Source organism: Polistes fuscatus, unplaced genomic scaffold (genome assembly GCF_010416935.1).
Source record: "Polistes fuscatus isolate 324 unplaced genomic scaffold, CU_Pfus_HIC Scaffold15, whole genome shotgun sequence".
Classification (NCBI taxonomy): Eukaryota; Metazoa; Arthropoda; class Insecta; order Hymenoptera; family Vespidae; genus Polistes; species Polistes fuscatus.
Window position 1 is genome coordinate 1,506,912 of NW_025113053.1, and position 25,693 is coordinate 1,532,604.

Genomic DNA, 25,693 nt, shown 5'->3' on the forward strand with positions numbered 1-25,693 from the left:
AAAATGTACAAATATTTGAAGAACATAAAGGTTTTTTTTTTCTTTTTTTTTTTTAACGAAACGAAGAAAAACGAGAGTCTTGAGTAGTGCAACCTGAGAGCATTTATAAAGAACATAGCCGTGAAGCCTAACCTCGGATATCAAGTGTTCCCTACTGTGAAAAGTAAGGAAAGAAAAGACACTAGGAGACGCACTTGGGTCTTGAAAGATATCGTATGGCGTCAAAACTAGAAGATGATTGATCGTTCCTCGTTTGTCGATATTTTCACCGAAGGTAAGTAGAGTAAGTAAGAAAGGGGGAACAAAATTTGACCCCTAATAAATTAAATTATCTCACGAAAAGAAAATAATAATAATCCCTTCTATTCGTTAAATCAATATTTTGTAAAATGAATGATCAGTATCTATAACAAAAAATTGTATTCAATTTTTAAATTATAATTCGTCAATATTTTAAATAAATATAGTCAACACTTATAACAGACACATGATTTGGTCAATATCATTTATTTTAATATATTTTATTATATAATATTTATTATATTTGAAAAAAATATTCTAATTAAAATACTACAGAAAATAATGTTGCAATAAAATTCGATAATATTAATCACATTTAAAATATATCTATATGTAATTATATTAATATATAAATATTAATATATAAATAATTAATATTCGATAATATTAATCACATTTAAAATATATCGATATATTAAAATATTAATTATAAATATGCGAGTTAATTGAAAAGTTTTAAGCGTAACATTTGAAAACTCAACAGCCACGTATTTATAATCAAATGAAAATATTAATCAAGAAAAATGTATAAAAATAGTAGAGCGGAATAATAATAATCATAATAATAATAATAATACGGGTTCCTTGATCTGAACTATCCGACACTGGGATAGAAGCTAATTATAACTCGGCAAGGAAACCACCACGTAGCCTTTACACGCATGATAGGGACGACGACACTGTCGTCTACTACACATTGGCATCGTGTATAGAGAAACATTTTACCAAAGGCAACAAAAACCATTTGGAAAAAAGAAAAACTAGTTCTTCTATCGAGAAAACGAGCTACGAAAGGATGAAAGTAAAGAATCGAAGATTTCCAAAGTATCAAAAAGCCTTTTATCAGTATTACTTTTTCATATACGAGTGAATCTTCAAACCAGCTTACTCGCTAATTAAGCCTTCGAGCGTTTAGAAATAGTACAGGTTCGATCAAAAGTTTCTTTCAAATCTATTAATCTTGGAAATCTTACAATCTGAACAAATGAAAGATTGAAAAAACCGAATAATTAATCTTTAACGTCATCTAAAAACTTTTGAACTATAGTCTTCAACTTTTTCTCATATTAGATTGATTTTTACGGATTGAAATATTTTTATACGAATTATTTCTTTGACTGTTCAACCTTTTTTACGGATTAAAATATTTTTATACGAATTATTTCTTTGACTGTTCAACCTTCAAAAAAAAAGAAAATAAAAATAAAAAATAAAATTTAAGACAACATGTGTGTACTGTACAATATCTGTACAATATTTGTACAATACTGTACAAAATATTTACTCAAATATATCAATAATTGACAGATAAATTCTAATCTAACGTGCCGAAGATATCAAAACTATCAAAACAATTAAATTGCAACATATATAAAGGATTATAACTAAAAGTACTGATTTCTTTTCTTTATTTATACGCTAATAAGAAAGACAAACATAAGTGTAAGTGTCGAAAGCACGCGAACTACGAGACGACGTATTAGAAACATTCATTGACTGTATCTCAAAAATAAACCACGCAGATACATCGACGTAAGTTGCATGCATATACTACACATACTTTGTACAAACATTGATGGAGTCCAGAACACCATTACTTGTGAATGAAAATGAATGACGAAGAAAAAGAGGACAGATGAAAATGGTATGCATTTGGCACGAGACCTTTCCTCTCTCTCTCTCTCTCTCTCATACACACACACACATTCTATTTAGCATCTTCATTCATACATATATACCCCTTCACAACACTGACATCAGATAAATTAGGGTAAGCACGAAGAGGTCAACGGTTTGGTCTTCTACATAAGGGTCACATACGAGCCCTTCCAAGCTAAAGATTTCAACTAACTACTGACATACTTTCCTCAATCTTCACTTCAAACAAAAATATTACCTCTACTATGAACTTGACATGTTTTCCTTTTTTATTTTCTTCCTTACTTTCATTTAACTCAAAACAACGTTGCATATATTTATTTATTATTTTTTGTTCTTAATTGTAAAAATAGAAAAATATTAAAATAGATTATTTGTAGTTTTCTGGTACATTTCATTAATTCCTAGCATATAATTGGACCGTTTATTTTAAAAGTAAGTCCATTTTAAAAAACAATGAAATATCACGTAATTCATGCTTAATTTAATGTAAATTTTGTATGTATAACTAGTCTGTGTTTAATTTCTTAAAAAATTTCCATGTTTTGAACAATTTAAAATTGATCATTAAATGGAATTAACCTTTAATTTTTTTTTTTCGAAACAAGAGAAAATGGACTTACACCACTTTCAAAATAAACGGTCCAATTATAATTCTGTTTAATATTGAATTATTTATAATTCAAAAGTAATTGAACATTTTATTAATAGTTTTAATTCCAAATGAAAAAATTCTGTATACAATTCTATTTAAATACCTACCATTATTTTTCAAATAACGTTGAATTATCATAAGAATTCTTAATCACATTAAATAATCATTAGAAACGATTTCCATTCTCTCCATACTGGACAATGAAACCACACTTGTAAGTGTGTACGTGTGACAAAGCGAGAGAAGCTGCGTTTGCCAACAAATTTCATTCATACAAGTGGCATGCATCTGTCGTAGGCAAACCGATTAGTCCGATGCAAATACAATGACGTGGGTGGTAATGGGGTAATACATTCACGCGAGGGTCACGTTTCAACGATTCCTTAGATTAGATTAAATTCGTTTAATATGGTCAAATTGATTGCTTGGAAAAGTAACAACGGACAGGTGTATACTTCATGAATCATCGTTGACTTAACAGTTTCACAAAGAACAAAGTTCATTTACACTTTTTCATTTCATAAAAACATCTACAATTCTATTTAGTATAATAAATAATTACATACTAAATAATATATAATATTATTATAGTATAATAAATAAATAATAAATAATAAAAATAAAAATAAATAATAAATATAAAAATAAATATAAAAATATATAGTATAATAAATAATTCTGTATTTAAAAAAGAAAATAAGAAATATCTGTAAACAAAAATTCACGATATTCGTAATATATATATAAATTAAAAGATAAATAATTTTTATTATAGTAAAAATAAAAAGAAAAAAAAGTCCCCGTAGATATAAAAACTTTGATCAAGAAAAGAAAAAAAGGGTTGAAAATTTAATTAACAAAAATATTTATCCACTTAATATTGTATTTTTTCCCTAACAAATATATTATTTATAGATTCTTTTTTTTTTCTCTGGAAAGTAAAAAAAATGAGAAGTATGATAAATCATGGGAGATAAGACTTGTTGTAGCCCTTTTAGGTAGACGGCAAACAATCGGACGCCTTCATCTTCATCCAAGTGTCCTCCTACGCGACGAAGATCCGAAACGAGGGAGAGATAAGCGAGTATGTAAAAGTATAGCAAAAAATAAAGAAAGGAGAACGCCACACCATGGGCTTTAAGTTCTACGACATAACGCGTTATGGAGTATCGACCTGTTGGCACCCCTGACTATACTGCAGCTGCAGTATCTCTATCTTTAGCTTTTTAGAACCATAATGTCTGTGTATACTCGACTTTCTTAAATATCGTCCTGCGTTCCCCCATCTTTCAATGATATTAGAAAAAAAAAAAGAAAAAAAATAATAAAGAAAATTTAAAAATGATTCTTATTTATTATCGTCCATTTTGTGCATAAAATAAAAATAAACAAAATTGCAAACTTGTGATTACGATTAAAAATATTTTTGTTAGCCAACAATCGGATTGTACATTTTTATATGCGATAGAAAAATAAATACATACGATGTTTTAATATATAAATTTGTTAGAAATATAATTTTGTTTACAGAAACCCACATATATAAATAAAAATGTAAAGATATAGCTTTTTGTTATTAAATAATTAATTTTATCTACCTTAAGCATAATATATTTGAAAAGAAAACTTGTTCCTAATATTGTATCCTTTCTAGATATAATTTAGTTCGATGATACAGTTGAACGAAATCCCTTGTGTAAATGCAAATATACGCGAGTCTTTCGTATTACTCTGGTTGGTCCCCTCGAGTCTTTAAATATGCGCGCAGTATGCATATTGCACACTCCGCGAGAGGCACGTGCTCTTGTGTAGAAAAAAAAAGGAAGGAAGAAAAAAACAGGGGGAGAGGGGGACGGGAAAAAAAATACGTCATTGCAACCCTTGTACGAGAGAGAGAAAGGGAGAAAGAAATATTTCGATAAGCCTGCAAAAAATTATTCCGAGGGTGGTTTTCGTTTCCTTCGGGTTGGCTGGATTAATGTTTGCGAATGCCGTTTCTTTGTTTGCTGGCCATGTTTAATTAAAAATACGTTCGCCGAAAAAAAGGAAAATAAAAAAGAAATATTAATTGAAAATCCGAAAGTACAAGAACATCGCAAACAACCATCGATATGTAATAAAAACAAAAATTACAAATATTTTTGCGTACAAATAAAAAGAAGCCTTCCTAACTTTGTTCTTCTAACCGAATTCTTTCTTTGTTCCAGAGTTTCTACTTTTTTTGTTTTGTTTTGTTTTGTTTAATGAATCGACTAAAAGAACTTCGAACGTTTATTTTAACTCAGCACACGGTGCATTATTTTTTTTGTTTCTTTCTTGCTTCCCCTACCGAAAAAAGTCAAAACAGCTGTCGCACGAACGCGAAAAGATCGGCCATGCGTATCGAAAGCATTTCCTTCCTGAATTACAAAGCGGGGGTGGTGAACTTGTAATGATCTTGTTTCTTACCTTGTTAAAATGTAAAACCGATTAACAACAACCGTGGCATGAGAAACATTATTTCATTTGATATTTATCATCTTATTCTATCATCTTAATGGCAAAAAATAAAAACCATTACTAAAAATGGCCTCGCATTACGAGATGTAGCTAAATAAATGATCGTTGTTCGTGATTCAATGAAAGGATGCCACTGTTTTATCATTATTTTTACACGCAAATAACCGATATGAAAAATTTCATTCTTGGATAAAATGAACAGAAAATTATGTGATAATGTTTCATAGAAATTGATCGTTTTTCATTGTCACGTAGAATGTTTGAATGAAAAATCAAATTTCGTCGATTAAAAAATTCCAAATTTGTGTGTTTGTATTGCATTCGTATAATTCTTACAATTTTTTGTATTATTTTTAATTACCGACGAAGAATATAATCTCAACTTTATTCTTTAAAATATTATTTATAAAAGAAAAAAGATTAATCTTTTTTTTTAAAATAAAATTAAAAATCTAAACGATCTTTCGAGTCAATGCTTCGCGAAAAATATATACAAGTTAAAAACAAAAACAAAAAACAAAAAAGAGTAATATAAAAAATCGATGTGAAATTGACCGAAGAAAATTTTTCTCATTTCTCTTAAACTTCCGAAGCTTTTATTTAATTTTCCATTGAATTATTTACATCAGAGAGCTCGTTTCAAATAACCCACAGTTGGTGGTTGGCGATCGAGCAAGTTTTCTCGTCGAATTCAAATTTTCTCTTCGCCTACTTTTGAACTTTAACACGCGCCTAAGAGCTCATAGCGAACAATGAAACCACACTTGAAGATTCATTTTCGTTCGAAAAAAGGGATGAGAAAGTTTGAAATGAATCCTTTAAGTGATCGTAAAATCCGTTGATTGCAAATCGACTAATTAGAAATATGAGTTTTTAAACATCATGGTCGCATGGCAAACACGAATTAGAATCGTCGAGAATTTCCTTTTCGTGTTCGTGCCATGTGCACGCCTTAGCAATTTTATTTTCCAACCGATAGGAATGAAACGAGCTCGAGTGATTAAAAATGGAAAACGTCCGTGGAACCGATAAGAAGAAAACGAATGAGAACGGGCACGAAACCGCTCCTATTTCCAACACATTAATCATTTGCAAAGTTTCCGTTTCGTGTATGCTTATATACATATATATATATATACACGTACATGTATTACATGTAAATAAATGAACGAGAAAGAAAAGATAACGATTTCCTATAAATCAATGTGACTATCAATCGCATGCAAGTACGATTAAAAGTATCATTTCAATATTTATCAAAATAAAGTATTAATTAAAAAAATAAATAAGTAACAACTGCTACGTGTTCTAAGACAACTTAATACAAAAAATGATAAAAATTAACATACCGATTAGATTCAAAGAAATAAAGATTCATAAATAATAATATTAATCAAAATAAATAAAAATATCAATACCAATACCAATTTCTTATGACAATTTAATTATTGAACACTTAAAAAATACAAAACATCATACAACATACCAATTAAATTAATAAATAATATTTATTATAATAAAAATAATAAACAGCTACCAACACCACTTTTTCCATTTGAATTATATAAAATCGAGTTCATTAAAATCCATACAAATATTAACTTCAATCTAATAAAAGGACAAACAAAAATAAATAAAAATATCAATACCAATATCAATTTCTTATGACAATTTAATTATTGAACACTTAAAAAAATACAAAACACCACATAACATACCAATTAAATTAATAAATCATTTTACCAACACCACTATTCATGTGAATTATATAAAATCGAGTTCATTAAAATCCATACAAATATTAACTTCAATCTAATAAAAGAACAAGCGGGGAAGTGAAACACGTTTTTCTCGAAAATATCGATCTCGCATCTTAACAACAAATGTTTCCTTCGAGAAACTGAGAATAGAAAAAGGAAAGAGGCTTCTCATTTTCGATAGGGTGAGAATATTCTTACTCTTCTTCCTCGCCCCTCTCCTCTCTTCCCTTATTTTTTTTTCTCTCCCTACATTGCCTAGTATAACCAACGAGTACGAGTTCTCCCATCCTTCATTATTCCAAGCCAGTAACCGAAGGCATACATACATACACACACACACATATACACACATACATCCATAAATAGTCACAGATAGACACGGTTGTACCTAAAGGAGGAGAAAGAGGAGTAGGAGGAGGAGGAAGAGGAAGAAGAGGGAAAGATATCCCAGCATCAGCATCAGCATCAGCATCAACAGAGCGTACGAGAAGAACGTCTTTAAAATTAGTGCTTGCAGTGAACCCCCGTTCAGAAAGATTTTCACGATGTCTGCTCCTACTACTATTCCCTGGCATTCCGCGAACATTTCTTTGCCAACTGCAATCTCCTCGATGCGCTTCGCGTGAGAAGTGTGTTCTTCTCTTCTTTTTTTTATTTTTTTATTCTCCTTTTCTCTCTTTCCTTCTTTTCTTTGTTTTTTGTTTTTCGTATTTCCCCCTCTCTCTAATTTTCTTTGTGCGTTGCGTACAAGAAACGATGGTATATAAGCCTTGTGTTATGCAACTAGGGAGAAGGATGGAAAGAAAAAACAAGATGGCGGAAGGGTTGGAGATTTTAATGATAAGAGATAGGAAAGGATAAAGAAGATGACGTTAAGAGGGTGAACGAGTATTCTTCTACCGAGTTCTTCGAACGAACGTATCCAACTCTTTTATTGGACCGAGGACACCGAGAAACCTGATTGAAAAGAAAGAAAAAGCAAAAGGGGGATAGAAAGAGAGAGAGAGAGAGTGATATATAAGAAGATAATGATGATCCGAGGTTTTTCTCGTAAGACCCTGACCAAGTTATTCACGGTAGATAATTCGGAATATTATGTCGAATGGAATTGGACTCCTGTTATAAATCATAAAAAGGAGAGAAAGATATACATAACATGCATATGTATATTATATTATACCTTTATATAGGGTTCGGTCTTTCGTAACGAGCGTAAGAAACGCTTCGATGATTTATGTTCCAATTTCAGTAGAAAAAGTTGATCGCCCCTCTCAGAGATAGAAAATATTCAATTATTTATTATTAATATCATCCAATTTTTATCGAACGAAATAAAGAAAAAACAGAAGTAGGAGGTAAATTACAGATATATTTCGAACGTTAGTTAATTAAATATTATATCCTTTAATCTATTCTATAATTATTTTATTATATTAGAAATTGTTTGTAAAAATATTTCTAAAGTGTATTATAATATATGATATAAATATAAAATAAAAGAAAATTTTTCAATATTCAAAATATCAAATATTCTCTCTCTATTTGCAAGAAAAAATGATTTAAAACCCTCTATCATTTATTTATTTATTTATTTATTTATTTATTTATTTATTGAACGCAATTGAAGGAAGCAGCACGTGTTCGTGCATGTGACACTCATTTGAGCTGGACCTTTTAAAGACCTTTTCTATTGCTCGTAGATTTCCATTATTCCTTTCTGTACCAGACAAAGAAAGAGAGGGAAAGAGAGAAAAAGAGAAAGAAAGAAAAAGAGAAAAAGAGAGAAGAAGAAAGCATCATCCGTACATCGACCTATAGGAAAGTTCTAACGTTCATTTACCACTTTCCGGGTGAGTATTATCGAACCGTCACATTTCTCCCTCTCAAGCATCCTCCCTACCCACCCTTCACCCTCCACCCTCCCGTCTTACAAGGTTCGACAATAAAGGGGACGTAACTTCATTAAGGAACCCCAGGTCAGTTTGTTCGATCACGTGCCGAGAGAATTGACAAGCATCGTCTAAGCTTGGATTCGATCGAGTCAACTACTGAATGTTATTTAACATACTAACTCTTTTTTTTCTTTCTTTAGTTTTAGGTATACTAATATCTAATTATATATAATAGATTTTATAATAATAATAAATAATTTATATTAATATATAACAATATATTAATATAAATTAATATAAAACAATAAATAATTTAGATTAAAATAGAATTATCATTATTTTATTATGTAAAAAAATACTATAGTATTGTATTGAGAATTGAATATTAAATAATTATTTTAAATATTATAGTATAATATACAATAGTATTGTATTACGTTGGACATTAAATAATATTGTTTCTGAACTTTTAATATTTTATATTTTACATATGAAATATACGATTGGATCTAAATTGTAATAAGGATTCTGACAAATTACTACTTAAAATTGTTATACTCTTTCCTCGTGATAATATGAAATTAATTGAAGTAGTGAGTATTAAGAAAATTCAACAAAAATAAATATTTAATAGTTGTTGAATTGGATATTAAATAATTATTTTAAATATTATAGTATAATATACAATAGTATTGTATTGGGTTGAACATTAAATAATACTGTTTCTGTGAACTTTTTAATATTTTATATGTAAAATATAAAAGATTCGATTGGGTCTAAATTGTAAGAAGAATTCTGACAAATTACTACTTAAAATTGTTATACTCTTTCCTCGTGATAATTTGAAATTAATTGAAGTAGTGAGTATAAAGAAAATTCAAGAAAATAAATATTTAATAGTTGTTGAAAATGAATTTAATATTATACGATTCGTGAAAACAAATTTCATTTCATCTGACCGAGGAATAGAGAAGCGGGGGGTTGTTCCTGAAGGTTTTATTCGTTCCATTCATCGGCAAACGTATGCTTTTTATCGTGGTGCGGTCTCGAGCATTTAAAAAGTAAAAGAAGAAAGGGACCATTGTATTAACAGGTGCTCTGCTATTAAGAGCAGAAAGAAAGGAAGAAACGGAGAGAGAGAGAGAGAGAGAGAGAGATAGACAGGACAGATAAAACCGGTCGAAATGTATGAGTATCTGCGAAAAAAAAATACTCGAGTTCCATTTGATGGATCCGAAAAAAAAACACAAATATATAATTATAAATATCGTTAATATTTCCTACGTAAATAACAGGGTAAAAATCGCATATATAGATTTATTGGTCAATCTAATAATTTATATTTAAATAAATAATTATAAGATGTGCATATAGAGATCATAAATATTAAATATAAAAAAATATTGACCACGCAAAATATTTGTTATAAAATATGAAATACTATTTATATATTACTAAAATAATACTATTTTATAAAATGTACATATAGAGATCATAAATATTAAATATAAAAAAATATTGACTATATATAAAAAATATATTTATTATAAAATATGAAATACTATTTATATATTACTAAAATAATACTATTTTACTATTACTAAATACTATTTTATATATATTTACTATTTTACTTTAGAATACTATTTTATATATTACTAAACTTGATTTTGTATAGGAAGGAATAACCAATTAAATAAAAATCTAGGTCAATGATGCGTGTTGTACTCTTCGATGAATAAAAATGGATCGATGAATATAAAAATGAATCGATGAATGCACTGAAAGAGAGAACAAGTTTAAAACAAAGAGAAAAAAGAGAGTAAATAGAAATATCCGCCCAACGAGTAATACTCTTTGCATTGAGAGCTTCCTGGAATTATGTTTTATACAGTCCATTCATGATTTCCCATAGAAAAAGAAAGTACAACTCTCGATCTCTGTGAAAGACGCACACCAATAATGAAAGTGAGTCAATGTGTAACTATTACAAATATTCCACTTCTACAAACAGGTAATATGATATATTATCATAGTATAAAAATATATAGTCGACATTATATCGATAAAATAATCGAGTTTAATGTTTAACCGTGTAATGGGCCACACTATGCGATAAAAACTTGCATCACACAAACACTTCCGGGATATTTTTATCATTTCACCTAATCTACTTCTTCCTCTTGATAACACATTTAAAAAAAAACTAAATAATTGTAGAATAAATCCACATTTTTATAATATTTTTTTCTTTCGAAATGTTTTTACCGAGGGCGGATTGAAAATTTTTAAACCTCAATGAATATACTTTTAATTTTTTCTTTTTTTATTTTTTAAATAAAAGTATTGGTTAAAGAAAGAAAATGAAGTTTTTTTCTTTCGAAATGTTTTTATGTTTTACGGATTGAAAATTTTTAAACCTCAACGAATAAACTTTTAATTTTTTCTTTTTTTATTTTTTAAATACAAGTATTGATTAAAGAAACAAAATGATTTCTATGCTAGGGGTTTAAAATATTTCAACGTATCCACGTATTATAGGAAAAATAGGACAATTTAAGATAAAGGAAACAACGTTGAAAGAAAATAGATTTCTATATGAGCCATGTCATACTCTAGTTTCATCGAATAAATGTTGAAAACTAATCAATTAGGTCATTTCTTGTAGACACAAGCATAAATATGTACGTGACCTAGAAATAGCCTCTTATTAAGGACTCTCTTCATTATCTATGCAATTACCGGTTCGTTAATTTGCCAAAAGCCAGTTACGCTGAGAATCGAAGCATTGAAAATTTACGTAAACACACACACACATACTCGGTCAAAAGTATCATTTCAAAATCATTTTTCTTTTATTCCACTAACAATCTTATATAAATTCTACACAAATGAACAAAATAATTTATATGAAATACAAAAAATAGAACAAAAATTTAATTTTTTATTTTTGTCTATCATCGAACGAGTAAAATATAAAAACCTTTAGGTTTAACCCTATTTACACTTAATCTTCCTTAACCATAACCCAATATAACTTTGTATTTAAATAAACTTATATGTATAAAATATTATTATATTTATTATAATAATAAAATATAATATTATAATTATAAATAAATTATATGTATAAGATAAACGTTTGTTTTTATTTTAACGAACTTAAATCATTCTTAAAATTATGTCTACGTTATTTTAAAAGAGCCTGTATACAAAGTAATAGATAAATGTGTTTGTGTATATGTGTGTGTATGTGTGGAATATAATGCAGAGGACGTAATTGAATCGCCCGTATGATTTCATTAAATATTATACTAACGCACGACTCACGGGAGAGTGCATTTACTATGACTTTGTATAAATACCCTGAGAATTAAATAAAAAGGTAAATAGCACGGATAAAGAAATGCGTTTAATTTTCTTGGAAATAAAGGAAAATTTTTCTATTTTTATCTCACGTATATATACACACACGTACACACGTACACACACATACTTTCTTATACAAATACTCTTTTAATGATAACGGCTAATAAACTCGTCCAACTCAAAAAGAAAATACCGTGTGAAGAAGGTGTTGAAAAATAAAGATAAATAGAAAGAGATAGAAAGAAAAACATTGTTTATCTGTCCATTGAAAATAAAATACGATAAGAATATCTAACAATAAATGTATGAAATAATATTACGTAATATTTTGTTACTTCTATACGAGTCAATATTGGTCATTTAAACACCTGGAGACAGGTATTATGTGTGCATGTGTGTGTGTATAAATATGTATATGCATATATAGTATAATAATTAACGAGTAATAAATAAACAAAATAGAGTAAGGCACGGATAGGCTTTTAGGAAGATGTAAATTTTTGAAAAACCATGAATATTAGTCTTCGTCAAACGATTCTTTTATTTTTTTTTTGTGACACAACGTTGTTATATTCTTTTGTATCTACTTTGAGGATGGGTTGAGATAACTTAAATGAAAATTTGAAAGGTAATTTAAGCGAACGTATAATCTACTTCTAACTTTCATGTAAAATAACTATAATAGATTAGATTTACCTGGAAGTAATATCAAACAACGCTATAATGTCATTTTAATAATTATTATTTATTGTAATAATTATTATTTATTTTAATAATTATTATTTATTATTTAATAATTATAATAATTGTGAAAGTATAAGTTGTTGTTTTTTTACGTATATAAAATACGCATATAAATACGTATAAATATAATTAAAATATATATAATATATATAAATATTTATATAATTAAAATATAAATATATGACTATAGTTTAATATAATACCAATGTAATATTAACTTATAAAAATAATTATAAAAAAAAATTAATAATACTATGCTGTTTCTTACGTAAAACGAAATAGCCTTTTTCTGTTGATTGCGTGAGAAATTAATGTAAGGAAAAGAATTTGATAAAAAAAAAAGAAAAAGTAAAGTTAACAAAATAAAATAAACTTTTGAAAGAAAAGAATCTGACAATCGAGAAGATCGACGAAATGCACGCAAGTGTTCTTTTACGAGTGGTTGTGGTGATGGTTGAGTGAAGCGACCGAAAGATTTTGCATATGAATGAAACACGTCGTTTTTATCGTTCTCCGACGAAGAGAACGAGAGAAGATGTAAAAAATAAAAAAAAGAGAGAAAAAGAGAGAGAGAGAAAGAGAAAGAGAAAGAGAAAGAGAGAGAGAGAGACGGGTCGATACTTTGCTGAAGTTCGTCGTCTGCCGACTCGACACTACGAAAAAAAAAAGAAAAAAAAAATAGAAAAAATAGAAAAAATAGAAAAAGAGAGATGCGGATAAATGGAGATAGAAAGAGATGAACTTTCCATGTTATCGACAGACTGACAAAACTTGAAACGCTCTCTTACGTCTTTAAGTAGCCCCCATCCCATCTACCACCCCCTCCCCACTATTTCATCCTATCAAATTCCTACTTTTTACCTTCTCGAATTATTTGAAGATTTTATATACACAGTAATTATATATTTATTTGAATAATATTTAATATTATTCTATATATATACACACACATATATTTAATATGTGAAATATATAAAATATAAATATTTATTTATAAGTAAATGTGCAAAAATATGATATATTTGATTTTTTTTATATAAATATTTTACATGACCCTTGTGACACTATTCGAGAAGGGGAGAAAGAGAGAGAGAAAGAGATGGAAAAGGAGTTTGACCTATCGAAAGCTTATGCTCCGATTCGCATAACACTCAACACTGCGAGTCGATAACATCCTCCCCGAGAATTCACACTCTGCCGATCTAATTAACTATGCTTCTTCTCTCACGTCTATTACTACTCCCTTGTATCAACAAACGCGGGTCATTGTGCCGATATTATTAGCAACACTGACATGAGAAACGGAACGAAAGAGTAAAAAGAAAAGAAACAGAGAAAGAGAGAGAGAAAGTAAGTGAATCAAAATAGAAAAAGAACAAGAGAAAGGGAAAACTAATGTGCAACAAAATAATCTAATAAAAGATATGAAAATAATACTAATTAATTCTAATTAAAATTTTATAGACATAATTCTCTAACTTTTATTAATTTCTTGTAAATTTAAATATTACTTTGATACGTATAAATTAAATATTTAAATAGAAAGAAAACACAATGTTAAAATAATTTCTAAATATTTATTTTATATATAATATTAATAAATTAAATGAAATATTTAAAAAGAAACAAAACACAATGTTAAAATAATGTTTAAATATTTATTTTATATATAATATTAATCAATTAAATTGTAATATTAAATTTTGTTCATTCTATTGTTATAAGTGAAGAACGATAATAAAGATAATTATTATGCACCGAAATGCATCTCGTTCGAAGTTCGATCTATCTACGCTTAACTATGCTCGTAGATCGTTTTGAACGAGCCTACCTATGACTACTGCTGACTTCGAAGGATGTGGGCGTGAGGAAATAGATGCAAAGAAAGAAATAGAGAAAAAGAAGAAGAGAAAGAGAGAGAAAGAGAGACTCGTTTTGTGTAGGCATTTCTTCGTTCCTGGGAGCACAGACCTCTTCTACCGGTCATTATCACCCTCCTTCTTTCAACTCCCACTATTTGTCCATTTTTTTCATTTGAATTTTATTTTCTGCATACGATAATCAATCGTAGAATGAATTATGAAATTACGTTTACGCGATAACGAGCTTGGATATGTTTGTTCGATTCTATTTGTGGAATTATACGTTGTATTATTTGTAATCGATTTTAATTATCATTTAATTAAAAAAGAAAATAAAGATTACACAAAAATAAGGAAATAAAATATTATAATTACAAAATTTAGTATATAATTATATGCAAATTTGATTATACTATGCTATTATGATTTTCATGATTTAACTAAGATCGTAAATTGAATTAATTGTTAAATTAAAAACACATTATAATTACAAAATTTAGTATATAATTATATGCAAATTTGATTATACTATGCTTTTATGATTTTCATGATTTAACTAACATCTATTATGTTGTCCCATAAGATCCTTCCTTTTTGTTTATGTTTAAATATCATGTATTTATTAATAAACATCGATTGATAAAACAATTTTAATTTATTTTATTCTATGAAAATTTGTAAATCAAAGTCATCATCAGGCTGGAACGTTAAAAAAAATGTATTCTAGTTTAAACAATCAAAAATATTAATAAAGTACATTAGAATGTTCGATGTATTTTAAATGATTGTTAATTAATCGAAAAAAATGTAAATTGTAGTTAAAATACATGGAGTATAAGTAGGAACTACCTTCCCCTTCGAAATCCACTGTTAGACTGTTTCATTGTCCCTTATGAAAGTCGATTAAATTTCTTTTGTTGATTGTTGTTTAAATAACGATTAGAAGATTGCGCATGTATAACTAAAATAATATTCGTAATAAATAGAATCTTTTTCTTCGGAACGTCATATAAATGTAGTCTATCAATAAAAGGATATATTAACTGTACATTTGTTTAAATATTATATATCTATTAACATACTTCGAATATTAAACAATTTCGATCTATTTTATTCGATAACAATTTGTAAATCAAAGTCATCACCAGGCTGGAACGTTAAAAAAAAATGTATTCTAGTTTAAACAATCGAAAAAATATTAATAAAGTACATTAGAATGCTCGATGTATAATACATCAAATATTTAATATTTAAATTATATATTTTTTGTAAATCAGAAGGTGAAACAAAAATTCCTAAATAATCTAAAAATACCTAATTGTGAGTGATTTTAAAAATTAATTATTCTATTTCAAAAAATGTGTGTGTCTATAATTTAATTTCTACTTTTTCTTAAATTATTATTAATAAATCATATTAGTAGAGTGAAAATCGTACTGATATTATTTACTCGAGCTCGTACGTCCGTATTTCTCCGACGTTTATGGTATGAAACTAGGAAAGGAATGTATGTAACCCTAAGAAATAAAAATGATGAAAGAATTTATACTTTGGAAAGTACCGATAATCAAATTTTACGTATCTCAGAAACGACTATAATTTTATAATTAAGTGACAATCATATAAACGATATCGTCAGATGCTTGACGTGAGAAACTTACACATTTATATATACATATACAAATATACAGTTGCGTGCATTATGTAAAGCCATAAACTCTTCCCAACGGTCATCGTACCGATCGTATGTACGACTTAATATACCGTTTCTCTTTCTTCTTTCTTTCTTTCTTTCTTTCCTTCTTGTTTTCTACCTTTTCTAAGCTGATTAACAAACCTCCAGTTGAAACCCGTACAAATTTATCCCAAAATAACTTCAATTAAAATCACGGGACTATTTATACTTTTTCTTCTAATTATTTTTTAATCTAATTATTAAAATCCTGTCGCTAAAATCCAGAAAATTTATTCGAAAGTGATCTCGATTAATATCAAGAAAAGAATGATAATAAAATCAAATTATAACACTCTCGCGTGTTAAGATAATTTTTTTTGTTTTTTTTTTATATAAAGTCAGTTATTAATTTGAATTTTTTGAGTATTAATTTGTTATGTTTGCAATATATATAAAAATATGATATATTATATTTATATATATTATATTTATATATATATAATATAATATATGGATATGGTTAAAAGGAAGATTGTAAGGGAAGCCCTCCAAACCCGAAAGGGGCGGAGTAAAGAATAAATAAAATAAAATCAAATAATTATAACACTTCTCGCAAAATAATAATAATAATAATAAAAATAAAATATTCTTCGAACGATTAGCGAGAGATCAAATTTTGATGAGATTATAAGGCACGATTCAAATGTAATTTGAATGCATCTCGTTGAAAGATAAACCAAGCGGATTCTCCTTTGAATGATCGCGAAATTGACATACGTTAAAGGATCTAAGGTAACTCGAGCGTGAAACATCCCATTCTAGACGAGTACCGAGCTTTTCGAGCGTGACCAGAAATCGTTTCATTCAAACCTGTTCGCGAATTGTAAGTACAACGAACAATCAAACTTTCTCATATCGATAATCACGAGAAAGTTTTGCGTACTTTATTATATTACCTTTTTCCAATGAATTACTATCAAAAAATCGATCATTATAATAATCAAAAGACGAATATATCATCCATTAGGCCGCATTTACCATAAAAAAAGAAAACACCAGACACAAGACGAGAGCTTGTAAAAAAAATATTGTAAAATACAAAGAAAAAGTATAAGATAAAACGTTATGAATTTAATTAATTAGAAATATTTATACTCAATGTGTTATAATTTTTAATTTATTAAAATATCTACTATTATTATTAATTAAGAAAAAAATAGAATAAAATAAGAAAAATCATGAAAATGAAATTGACTGAAATGCACTATTCGTTCATTAAAATGGGCTCGTAATTGTGTTGCTTTTTAATTGATAATTTTCGAATGAATAGCCTCCAGATTAAAGGAAACATACAAGAAGAGTTTTGCATACTTTTTTTTTTGTTTCCTTATACAATCTATGGCGGAATTTGATGATAATGTATCGTTATAAGAAAAATACCCTGATTAATCTCTCGTTGGAAAATAACATCGATAGTAGTCAAGAACAACTCGATAGGAACGCAAACGGTAGTCTAGCATGCCAAAGTGATCGCGTGCGTGGGCGTGACTCATATACAAATATACTTGCAGTCTCTTCTTGCATTCCCAGAGAAATTCTCAATATTCGACCAATTTTTAAGAGTTTAGGCTAACGTAAGACACATTACTGCAGATCGATGTGATGAAAAAAAAACCAAAATTATTAAAACAATGAACATATAATAAAATGAAACCAAAAAAATCAATGAAATTATAACAAAATTTCCTAAGAAATAAAATTAAAATAAATATTTATAATAATATTAATAAAATATAAATAATTAATAAATAATAAAAATAATTAAATTAAATTAAATTAAATTAATAAATTAAAATAAATAAAATAATAATAAAATAAAATTATAAAATTATAAAATTTAAATTATATAATTTAATAAATTAAAATAATAAATTAAATTAAAAAAAAAAAAAAAAGAAGAATAATAAGAATTTTTCTCACGGAATCTGTTCAAATTAAAAGTAAAATGATAGATCATCATTACTGAACACTTTGTATAATACATATAAGAGACTCGCACGTGTTACGTTCTTCTGAAAAACTATAACACATCTCGCATATAATAGCACGTGTTCTCAACGAAACACAAACAGACTCGTGTGTTTGACTCTTTCCAGAGAGACTACTCACGCTTTCCGGTATTTATTTCTAACATATACATATAATATATCATACTAATCTGTTGTTCGTTGCTGATCTTACATTCCGATCATTGTAAAATATTCCGCTAAATAGATTCGTATAATCTAGGATAAAAATAAGAATTAATACAAATATTGAAATATATGAACCATTAAATCAACATAATTAATTACATTTTTAAGAATATTTTTTCAAATTGTATTACCAAAGCCACAACAATATTTTATATATTTAATTCTAATCGTTATTTTTATTTAATTTTTCTTTATTTCATTTATTTAATTCATTTTATTTATTTTTTATTAATTATTTTAATAATGTTACAAATGAACAGTTCATATATAAAGCAAAAAAATGTGTCTCCTTCTTTCTCTCTCTCTTTCTCTCTCTTTCTCTTATATATTTTCTAATTTTTTATTAAAAAAATGCGTAACTCGATTACTCCAACAGACTTTCGAGAATAACAAAATCGATTAATCGCGAGACAGACAACAGACAATTTTATGATTGTCAACTATTTGATTAAAAATCAAACAATCATAAAATTAAGATTAATCTTAGAAACAATTAATCATTAAGCGAACAAACGGTATTGGTGTTTCGTTTCGATTAGAAACGATTAGGCAGATCATACAAAAAAATAATGTTAATTCTACTACACGTGTATGACAATCTATATAACATATTAAAATTGGTAAAATAAAATAAATATGCTGAGTGTGTATGGAATAAACAAAACTGCATCGATCCTAACAGTACGATCCGTCGTAACATTTTCAAATAAAAAAAAATCAATTATTTTCCTTTCGATCAAAAGCAAAATATCGACGATCATCCTTTCTATTTTGTTGTGCATCTAATCTTTTATTTACTCGAGTATAAATACATATTTTTGGAACGTGTAAAATACAACGAATTATTATAAAAATTTCTAACGTCAGGTAAGAAGAAGCATTTGTTCTTTTTATTTTATAAATTACAATTTTGAAATTAGAAAGAAATGATGACCGATTGTTTTGTCTAACAATTTACATTAGAAAAAATAAATTATAAAATAAAAGAAAGAGTAAGAGAGAGAGTGAGAGTAAGAGAGGGACAGAGATGGGGATAAAACAAAAAAAGGAAAAGGATTAAACACATACCGGCTATCACCGTATCCTGCAGATTATATTTGACAGCGCCAGGTTTGCCGACTTTCGGAAAATCCTTGAGTTTCCTTCCGCTTAACTTCAACTCGCCACTAAGATGAGCCTCCTCCAGGATCCGTTCGAGGCTCCTGGTGAGCTGCTTTTGTATGTGGCCGCTCATGTTTGACGCGACCATCGCCATGTTACATTTTTTGGACACACACGCGAAAGCACGAGTTGCAATAGAAAAAAAGAAGAAAATAAAAGAAACAGAGTAAGAGGAGTTCCCCGATTTAACCACCCCACTACGCGACAAAGACGACAAAGGACACGAACACGTCCTCGACGAAAGAGAAAAAAAGGCGAGTTGGATTGAAACGCGCACGACTCACCCTCCTTCCTTGCTTGCCACTGCACGACTGATTCGAGATACGATTAATGTATCGCTTCGCGCTTTTCGATTATAGCGCCAACAACTCGAACTAAGTTCAAGATGTCGCCACTATGAATTCGGCGGTTCTTTTCAAATACTTTTCTTTTCTTCTATTACATATTTCGATTGTTTTCACATTGTTTTCGTAGAATTTATTTTACAAATTACATGACATATGTTATCACATTTTTACAATAATATCTATAATGGTATATATACCATGATCGATATATTTCGAATAAAATGTCGGTCAGTTTTATAAATTATGTTATTAATCCGTTTTTTTTATTTCGTCATAATTAAACTATATCGTGTATGTGTATATATATGTATATATTATATATTTATTAAAATATATACATATATGTGTTACGTTTAATTATTACTATATCCTAATGTAATTTCTTGTCATCTAATTTTGTTTTTGATGTCTTTCTAATTCTGACGATTGTTGATATTCCGTAACTAGTTTTTGCTGTACTTCTGGTGTACATGGACTGTATCTTGAATATTCCATACTGAATTCACCTTTGCCTTCGGTAGAACTTCGTAATTCTTTTATGTAACCAAACATATCGTTGAGCGCTATTTCTGCATTAATAGTAAACCATCCTTCATTAACGTCCGTGCTTATTATAACACCTCGCTTTTTATTGACATGTCCTATTATTGTACCCTAAACCGAGAAAATAATATAAACATTTACAATCAATAGAATTTGATTAAAATCTCTAATTATTGAATATATTTTACCTGAAACTCTTCGGGAGCTATTATTTCTACTAACATGACGGGTTCTATAATATACCATGAACCTGATGCAAACGCATCTCTCATAGCTCCTTGAGCTGCTAAATTGAAAGAATAATCCGAAGAATCAACGCAATGCTGCATACCATCAAGCAATCTAAATTTCAAACCAGCCAATTTATGTCCAGTTAAATATCCTTTTTGACACATTGTTCTAAAACCTTTTTCAACACCAGGTATATACTGCTTGGAAATATTCATTCCAACGGTTTCATCCGAAAATATAAGTTCAGTATTTTGTTCAGGAGGCAATGGCTAAAAAATAATTTTTATTTGAAATCATAATCCTCAGATATAAAAAATTTACTATTGTAAGAACGCGAAAGAGACAAGGGTTGGCTTTGTTAATTATCAAATAATACAGTCTCGAATACTGCCGAATAATGAAAAATATATATATCACTCAAATTAAGCTTGTAATACAATCTTTCTAGATTTTTTCTACGCGCTCCCAACCACTTGCAAGAATTAATCTGTTCCTTTCTCATTCTTTATCTCACACATTCGATATTTTCTAGAATACACGCATACAACCATTCCCTTATTCTTTCTTTCAAACTTTTATCACCTGTATGTTTCCATTGTACCTCACACACAACACTGTCTCACTTACAACACTAATTAATTCATCTATACCACACATTACATTATTTATTATATATTTTTTACCTCCAAAATACCAATAACACGCCCATATTGGCCTTGTCCACCTGATTGTTTCTTATGAAGGTAATCAAAGTTATACGGCGTTTTTAATGTTTCACGGAACGCAACTTTAGGTTTTCCGAGTAAAACTGGACAATTATATTCACGTTCTAATCTTTGAGAATAGATTTCTAAATGAAGTTCACCCATTCCAGAAACTATATTTTCCTATAAATATTTTCTTATATTATTACACTTGATACTACATGCATATCAATGAAAAATCTTAATATTTGCTATATAATTTACCTTACTATCCGTATCATAGTGAAAGTGGAATGTCGGATCTTCCTTCGTAAATCTTGCTATACCTTTTGAAAAGTTCTCACGATCTTTGTTATTTTTTACTTGAATTGACATAGACACAACAGGGTCAGCTACATGAATTGATTCTAAAGATAATTGTAACTTTGGATTGATAGTGAAAGAATCACCAGATGCACAATCTACGCCAAACAATGCGAAGATATCTCCGGCATAAATTGTATCGACGTCTTCCATTTGGTTCGAATGAAGACGAACCAATTTGGCTACACGTACCTAAAAATTTATTTAAATCTTAATAATTCAAAGTATACATATATTTTCATAAAATATTTCATATACTGCAAACCTTTTTCTTTGTTCTGCTATTATAAATAGTATCTGATTTTTTCAACATTCCTTGGTAACATCGAAAATATGTTAATTGACCAAATTTTCCAACTTCTAATTTAAAAGCTAAACCAACAAAGGGGTACTTATTAGAGCGCGTCGGATTTAATACAATTTTCTTACTTTCATTTCTGCAAATAAAAAAGTTATGTCATAAATTATTATAAATAATTTATTAATTTTGTTTTAATTTTTCTGTATATATAAATGTTACCCAGTACTCTCATCAAAAGCCAAATTTTCAACTTCTCCTGGATTAGGTAAATAATCGAGAACCGCGTCTAACAATGGCTGAACTCCCTTATTTCTTAAAGCAGTTCCAACTAGAATAGGTGTAAATTTTCTTTTCAAACAGGATCTTCTTATCGCATCCTTTAAATCTTTTTCTGTTGGTTTTATTTCATTTAAAAATAATTCACCAAGATCATCATCGACATTGCTCAAATGTTCTATTAATTCTGCTCTTCTATCATCTACTTCTGTAAATTCATTACAAACAATTCTATATATATATTAATACATCTATTAATAATATTAATTAATTAACTTAAAAAAAAATATTTTTTATTACATACCAACTTTCATGTCCTTTGGAATATCATCTTCCCTCACAATTTCTCCAAAATTGCCTTCGAAATATAACGCCTTTTGAGAAACTAAATCTATTATTCCCTTACAATTACTTTCTAAACCAATAGGTAATTGAATAAAAGCTGTGTTATGTCTCAGTTTATTTCTCATTTGTTCCAATACTCTTATCGGATTAGCACCCATTCTGTCTAATTTATTTATAAATGCTAGGCAAGGTACATTGTACCTATGCATTTGACGATTAACAGTAAGAGTTTGCGACTGTACACCACCTACAGCACATAAAACCAATATTGCGCCATCTAAAACACGTAAAGCTCTTTCCACTTCTACGGTAAAGTCTACATGCCCAGGTGTATCAATTATATTGATATTATGATCTTTCCATAATGTATATGTCGCAGCAGATTGAATTGTTATGCCTCTTTGTCTTTCTAATTCCATACTATCCATTACAGCACCGACATTATCTCTACCCTTTACCTATGTAACAATAATTTAATATAATATATACAATCAAATATTAATTAATATTAAAAATTAAATAAAATTTATAATAATTATATATCTTACTTCATGCATTTCTTCTATGCGTCCAGTATAATACAATATACGTTCTGTTAATGTTGTTTTGCCGGAATCAATGTGAGCAGATATTCCGATATTCCTAATTTTTTCAATAGGTTTATGCTCAGCAAATTTTGTATGGGATGCCCAAAATCTAACATTTTTCTGTAAATTTAATACCGATTAAATTTTATCTAATTATTTTAACTATTATATTAAATTATAGTAAGGTTAGAATTTTTACCTTGTAAATACACGTGTTTAATTGTGACAATCGATTTAAATTAAAAGGTCGACTAAATATTGTTATTATCGTCATGATTTATTAATTATTTATTTTACACAATTGTACTTTCAGTTTTTTATTCATTAATATTTAAGGAATATTATAAAACAAATATAGAATGAAAGGATTCATGGACCGACATTGAAAAGAATGCCATCTAGTAATATATTTGGAACTACTAGTTTGTTTTAATTTATGATCATAACAATCGTGTATTTCATCGATAATATGTAATTAAAAACATGATAATTAAAAGTAAAAATGCATCTTTCAATGTGATTTAAACAATTTACTTATACCGGAAATTATAATCATTTATTTCTTATGTTGTTAATTCAGCGACAATTAATTTTGTTACGATTCTGTCAAATATTGGCATTAACCTAAAAATTAGATATAATTGTATTTTACACATTTATTAACAGAAAAGTGTAAAAGTAATATTTAAAATCGCAATGCCATTACCCGCTACCTTGATTGCACGTCTCGCAAAACGTGGACTTATATCAGGTTCAGAAAAACATGGTATGATATTAACTTAAAATAATTGTTTACAATTGATATTCATAGTCAAATATAAATTTCATTATTAAAAATATAATTTTCTTAGCTTCTCCTTCATTTGTTATTTGTATTATCTTTTTATTATTATATTTATAGATTCAGCAAAAAAAGAAGCAAAAAAGAGAGTACACGAGGAAGTAATTGCTGAGGATTATGATAATGCGAAGGATGAAATTAGTGAAATTGATATCTCACAGAAATTTATGGTAAGCTTGATATTAAGATGAAAAATTTAAGTTTATTAATAACAAAATCATTAGCAATATTTTTTGTACAGGGTTACAGTGGCTGTCCTAATAAATATAATATTTATCATGAATGTACAAAAAAATGTAAAGAGTTTTGGGGACTCGGTCAAATCCAACCATCAGACAAATACCTAAAACGTCAAATGAGATTAATACAGAAGTATCCTTTACCGGAAACATGGAAAGCAGTATACGACTCAGGATCGTAAGTAAACTACAATCTTTCTAGACATATATCAAATACATATATTAAAGACGATTTATTTATGCTATATCTTGATAACATAAAAATATAGAGGTCAGCATTATTATTGGGATTGGTCATCGGATTTAGTAGCTTGGTTACCACCAGGTCATCCTAAATGTCAAATATCTCAACCAGCATCTCAGTTGCGTGAAGAATTACATCTCAAAGCAGCTGATCAAGATGATAATCTGTCCAGCGATGAAAGCGGAAGTGAACAAGAACCTACAGAAGTAAATAGTTGTTGTTTCTACTTTTATATCTTAATATGTTATACAGTATTATATATCTGGATATATTCTATGTACAGATAGACGAAACTGAACCAAAAAGAGAACGCAAAGTAGAAACTAGAATTAAATATAAAGGTGCAGATAATAAAAGGCATCAAAGATTGGATAAACCCGAAAACAAAGACAAAAAGGATCGTACTTTGGATCCTATGGATCCGGCATCTTACAGCGACATTCCAAGGTATAAAAAAAAACGTATTTTCCTATACATTCATAGTGTTTTTATTCCTTATAATAAATTATAATTTTTGTTTAAATATTCTATAGAGGAAAATGGTCAGATGGGTTAGCTAGACATAATGAAGCTAAAACAGGTGCTGATACTACGGCATCAGGGCCACTTTATCAAATGAGACCGTATCCAAGTCCTGGTGCTGTTCTTAGATCAAATAGAGCAACTAAACCTGAATCTGAAAATAATGGTAAACCTAAAGTATCGTTTCCTGAAAAACCAGAGTAAAAAGATATGGAAATGTTACTGGACTGTCATTGATGTTCATTTAATTCTAATAAATTATTTTTTAAATCATATATGTATATTAAATATTTCAATTTAAAGAAAAATATTATTTAAA

At 28.2% G+C, this 25,693-nt stretch overlaps 3 protein-coding genes across 4 annotated transcripts in view; 1 reads left to right on the plus strand and 2 right to left on the minus strand.

Annotated features, from left to right (window-relative positions):
• LOC122514613 (leucine-rich repeat and calponin homology domain-containing protein) overlaps window positions 1-20,445 on the minus strand; it is a 60,586-nt gene extending 40,141 nt beyond the window's left edge. For both annotated transcript variants that reach the window (XM_043631545.1, XM_043631544.1), the window contains exon 1: window positions 19,739-20,445. In XM_043631545.1, coding sequence (XP_043487480.1) covers window positions 19,739-19,925 — 187 coding nt within the window. In that variant the 5' untranslated portion in view covers window positions 19,926-20,445. The remainder of the gene's footprint in view (window positions 1-19,738) is intronic.
• A 116-nt stretch (window positions 20,446-20,561) lies between these two features.
• On the minus strand, window positions 20,562-23,924 carry LOC122514616 (elongation factor G, mitochondrial). The gene is made up of 9 exons (XM_043631550.1): window positions 23,728-23,924; window positions 23,490-23,648; window positions 22,901-23,399; window positions 22,540-22,804; window positions 22,285-22,456; window positions 21,921-22,211; window positions 21,636-21,839; window positions 20,910-21,221; window positions 20,562-20,832 (listed from the first exon to the last, which is right to left on the minus strand). The coding sequence occupies exons 1-9, from the start codon at window positions 23,800-23,802 to the stop codon at window positions 20,569-20,571; spliced, it is 2,241 nt and encodes a 746-aa protein (XP_043487485.1). The 5' UTR covers window positions 23,803-23,924; the 3' UTR covers window positions 20,562-20,568.
• A 28-nt stretch (window positions 23,925-23,952) lies between these two features.
• LOC122514617 (polyglutamine-binding protein 1) lies at window positions 23,953-25,647 on the plus strand. Its single transcript, XM_043631551.1, has 6 exons — window positions 23,953-24,294; window positions 24,430-24,539; window positions 24,611-24,786; window positions 24,878-25,058; window positions 25,136-25,299; window positions 25,386-25,647. Exons 1-6 carry the CDS (start codon window positions 24,225-24,227, stop codon window positions 25,576-25,578), a joined length of 894 nt encoding a protein of 297 aa, XP_043487486.1. The 5' UTR covers window positions 23,953-24,224; the 3' UTR covers window positions 25,579-25,647.
• The last annotated feature ends 46 nt before the right edge of the window (window positions 25,648-25,693 follow it).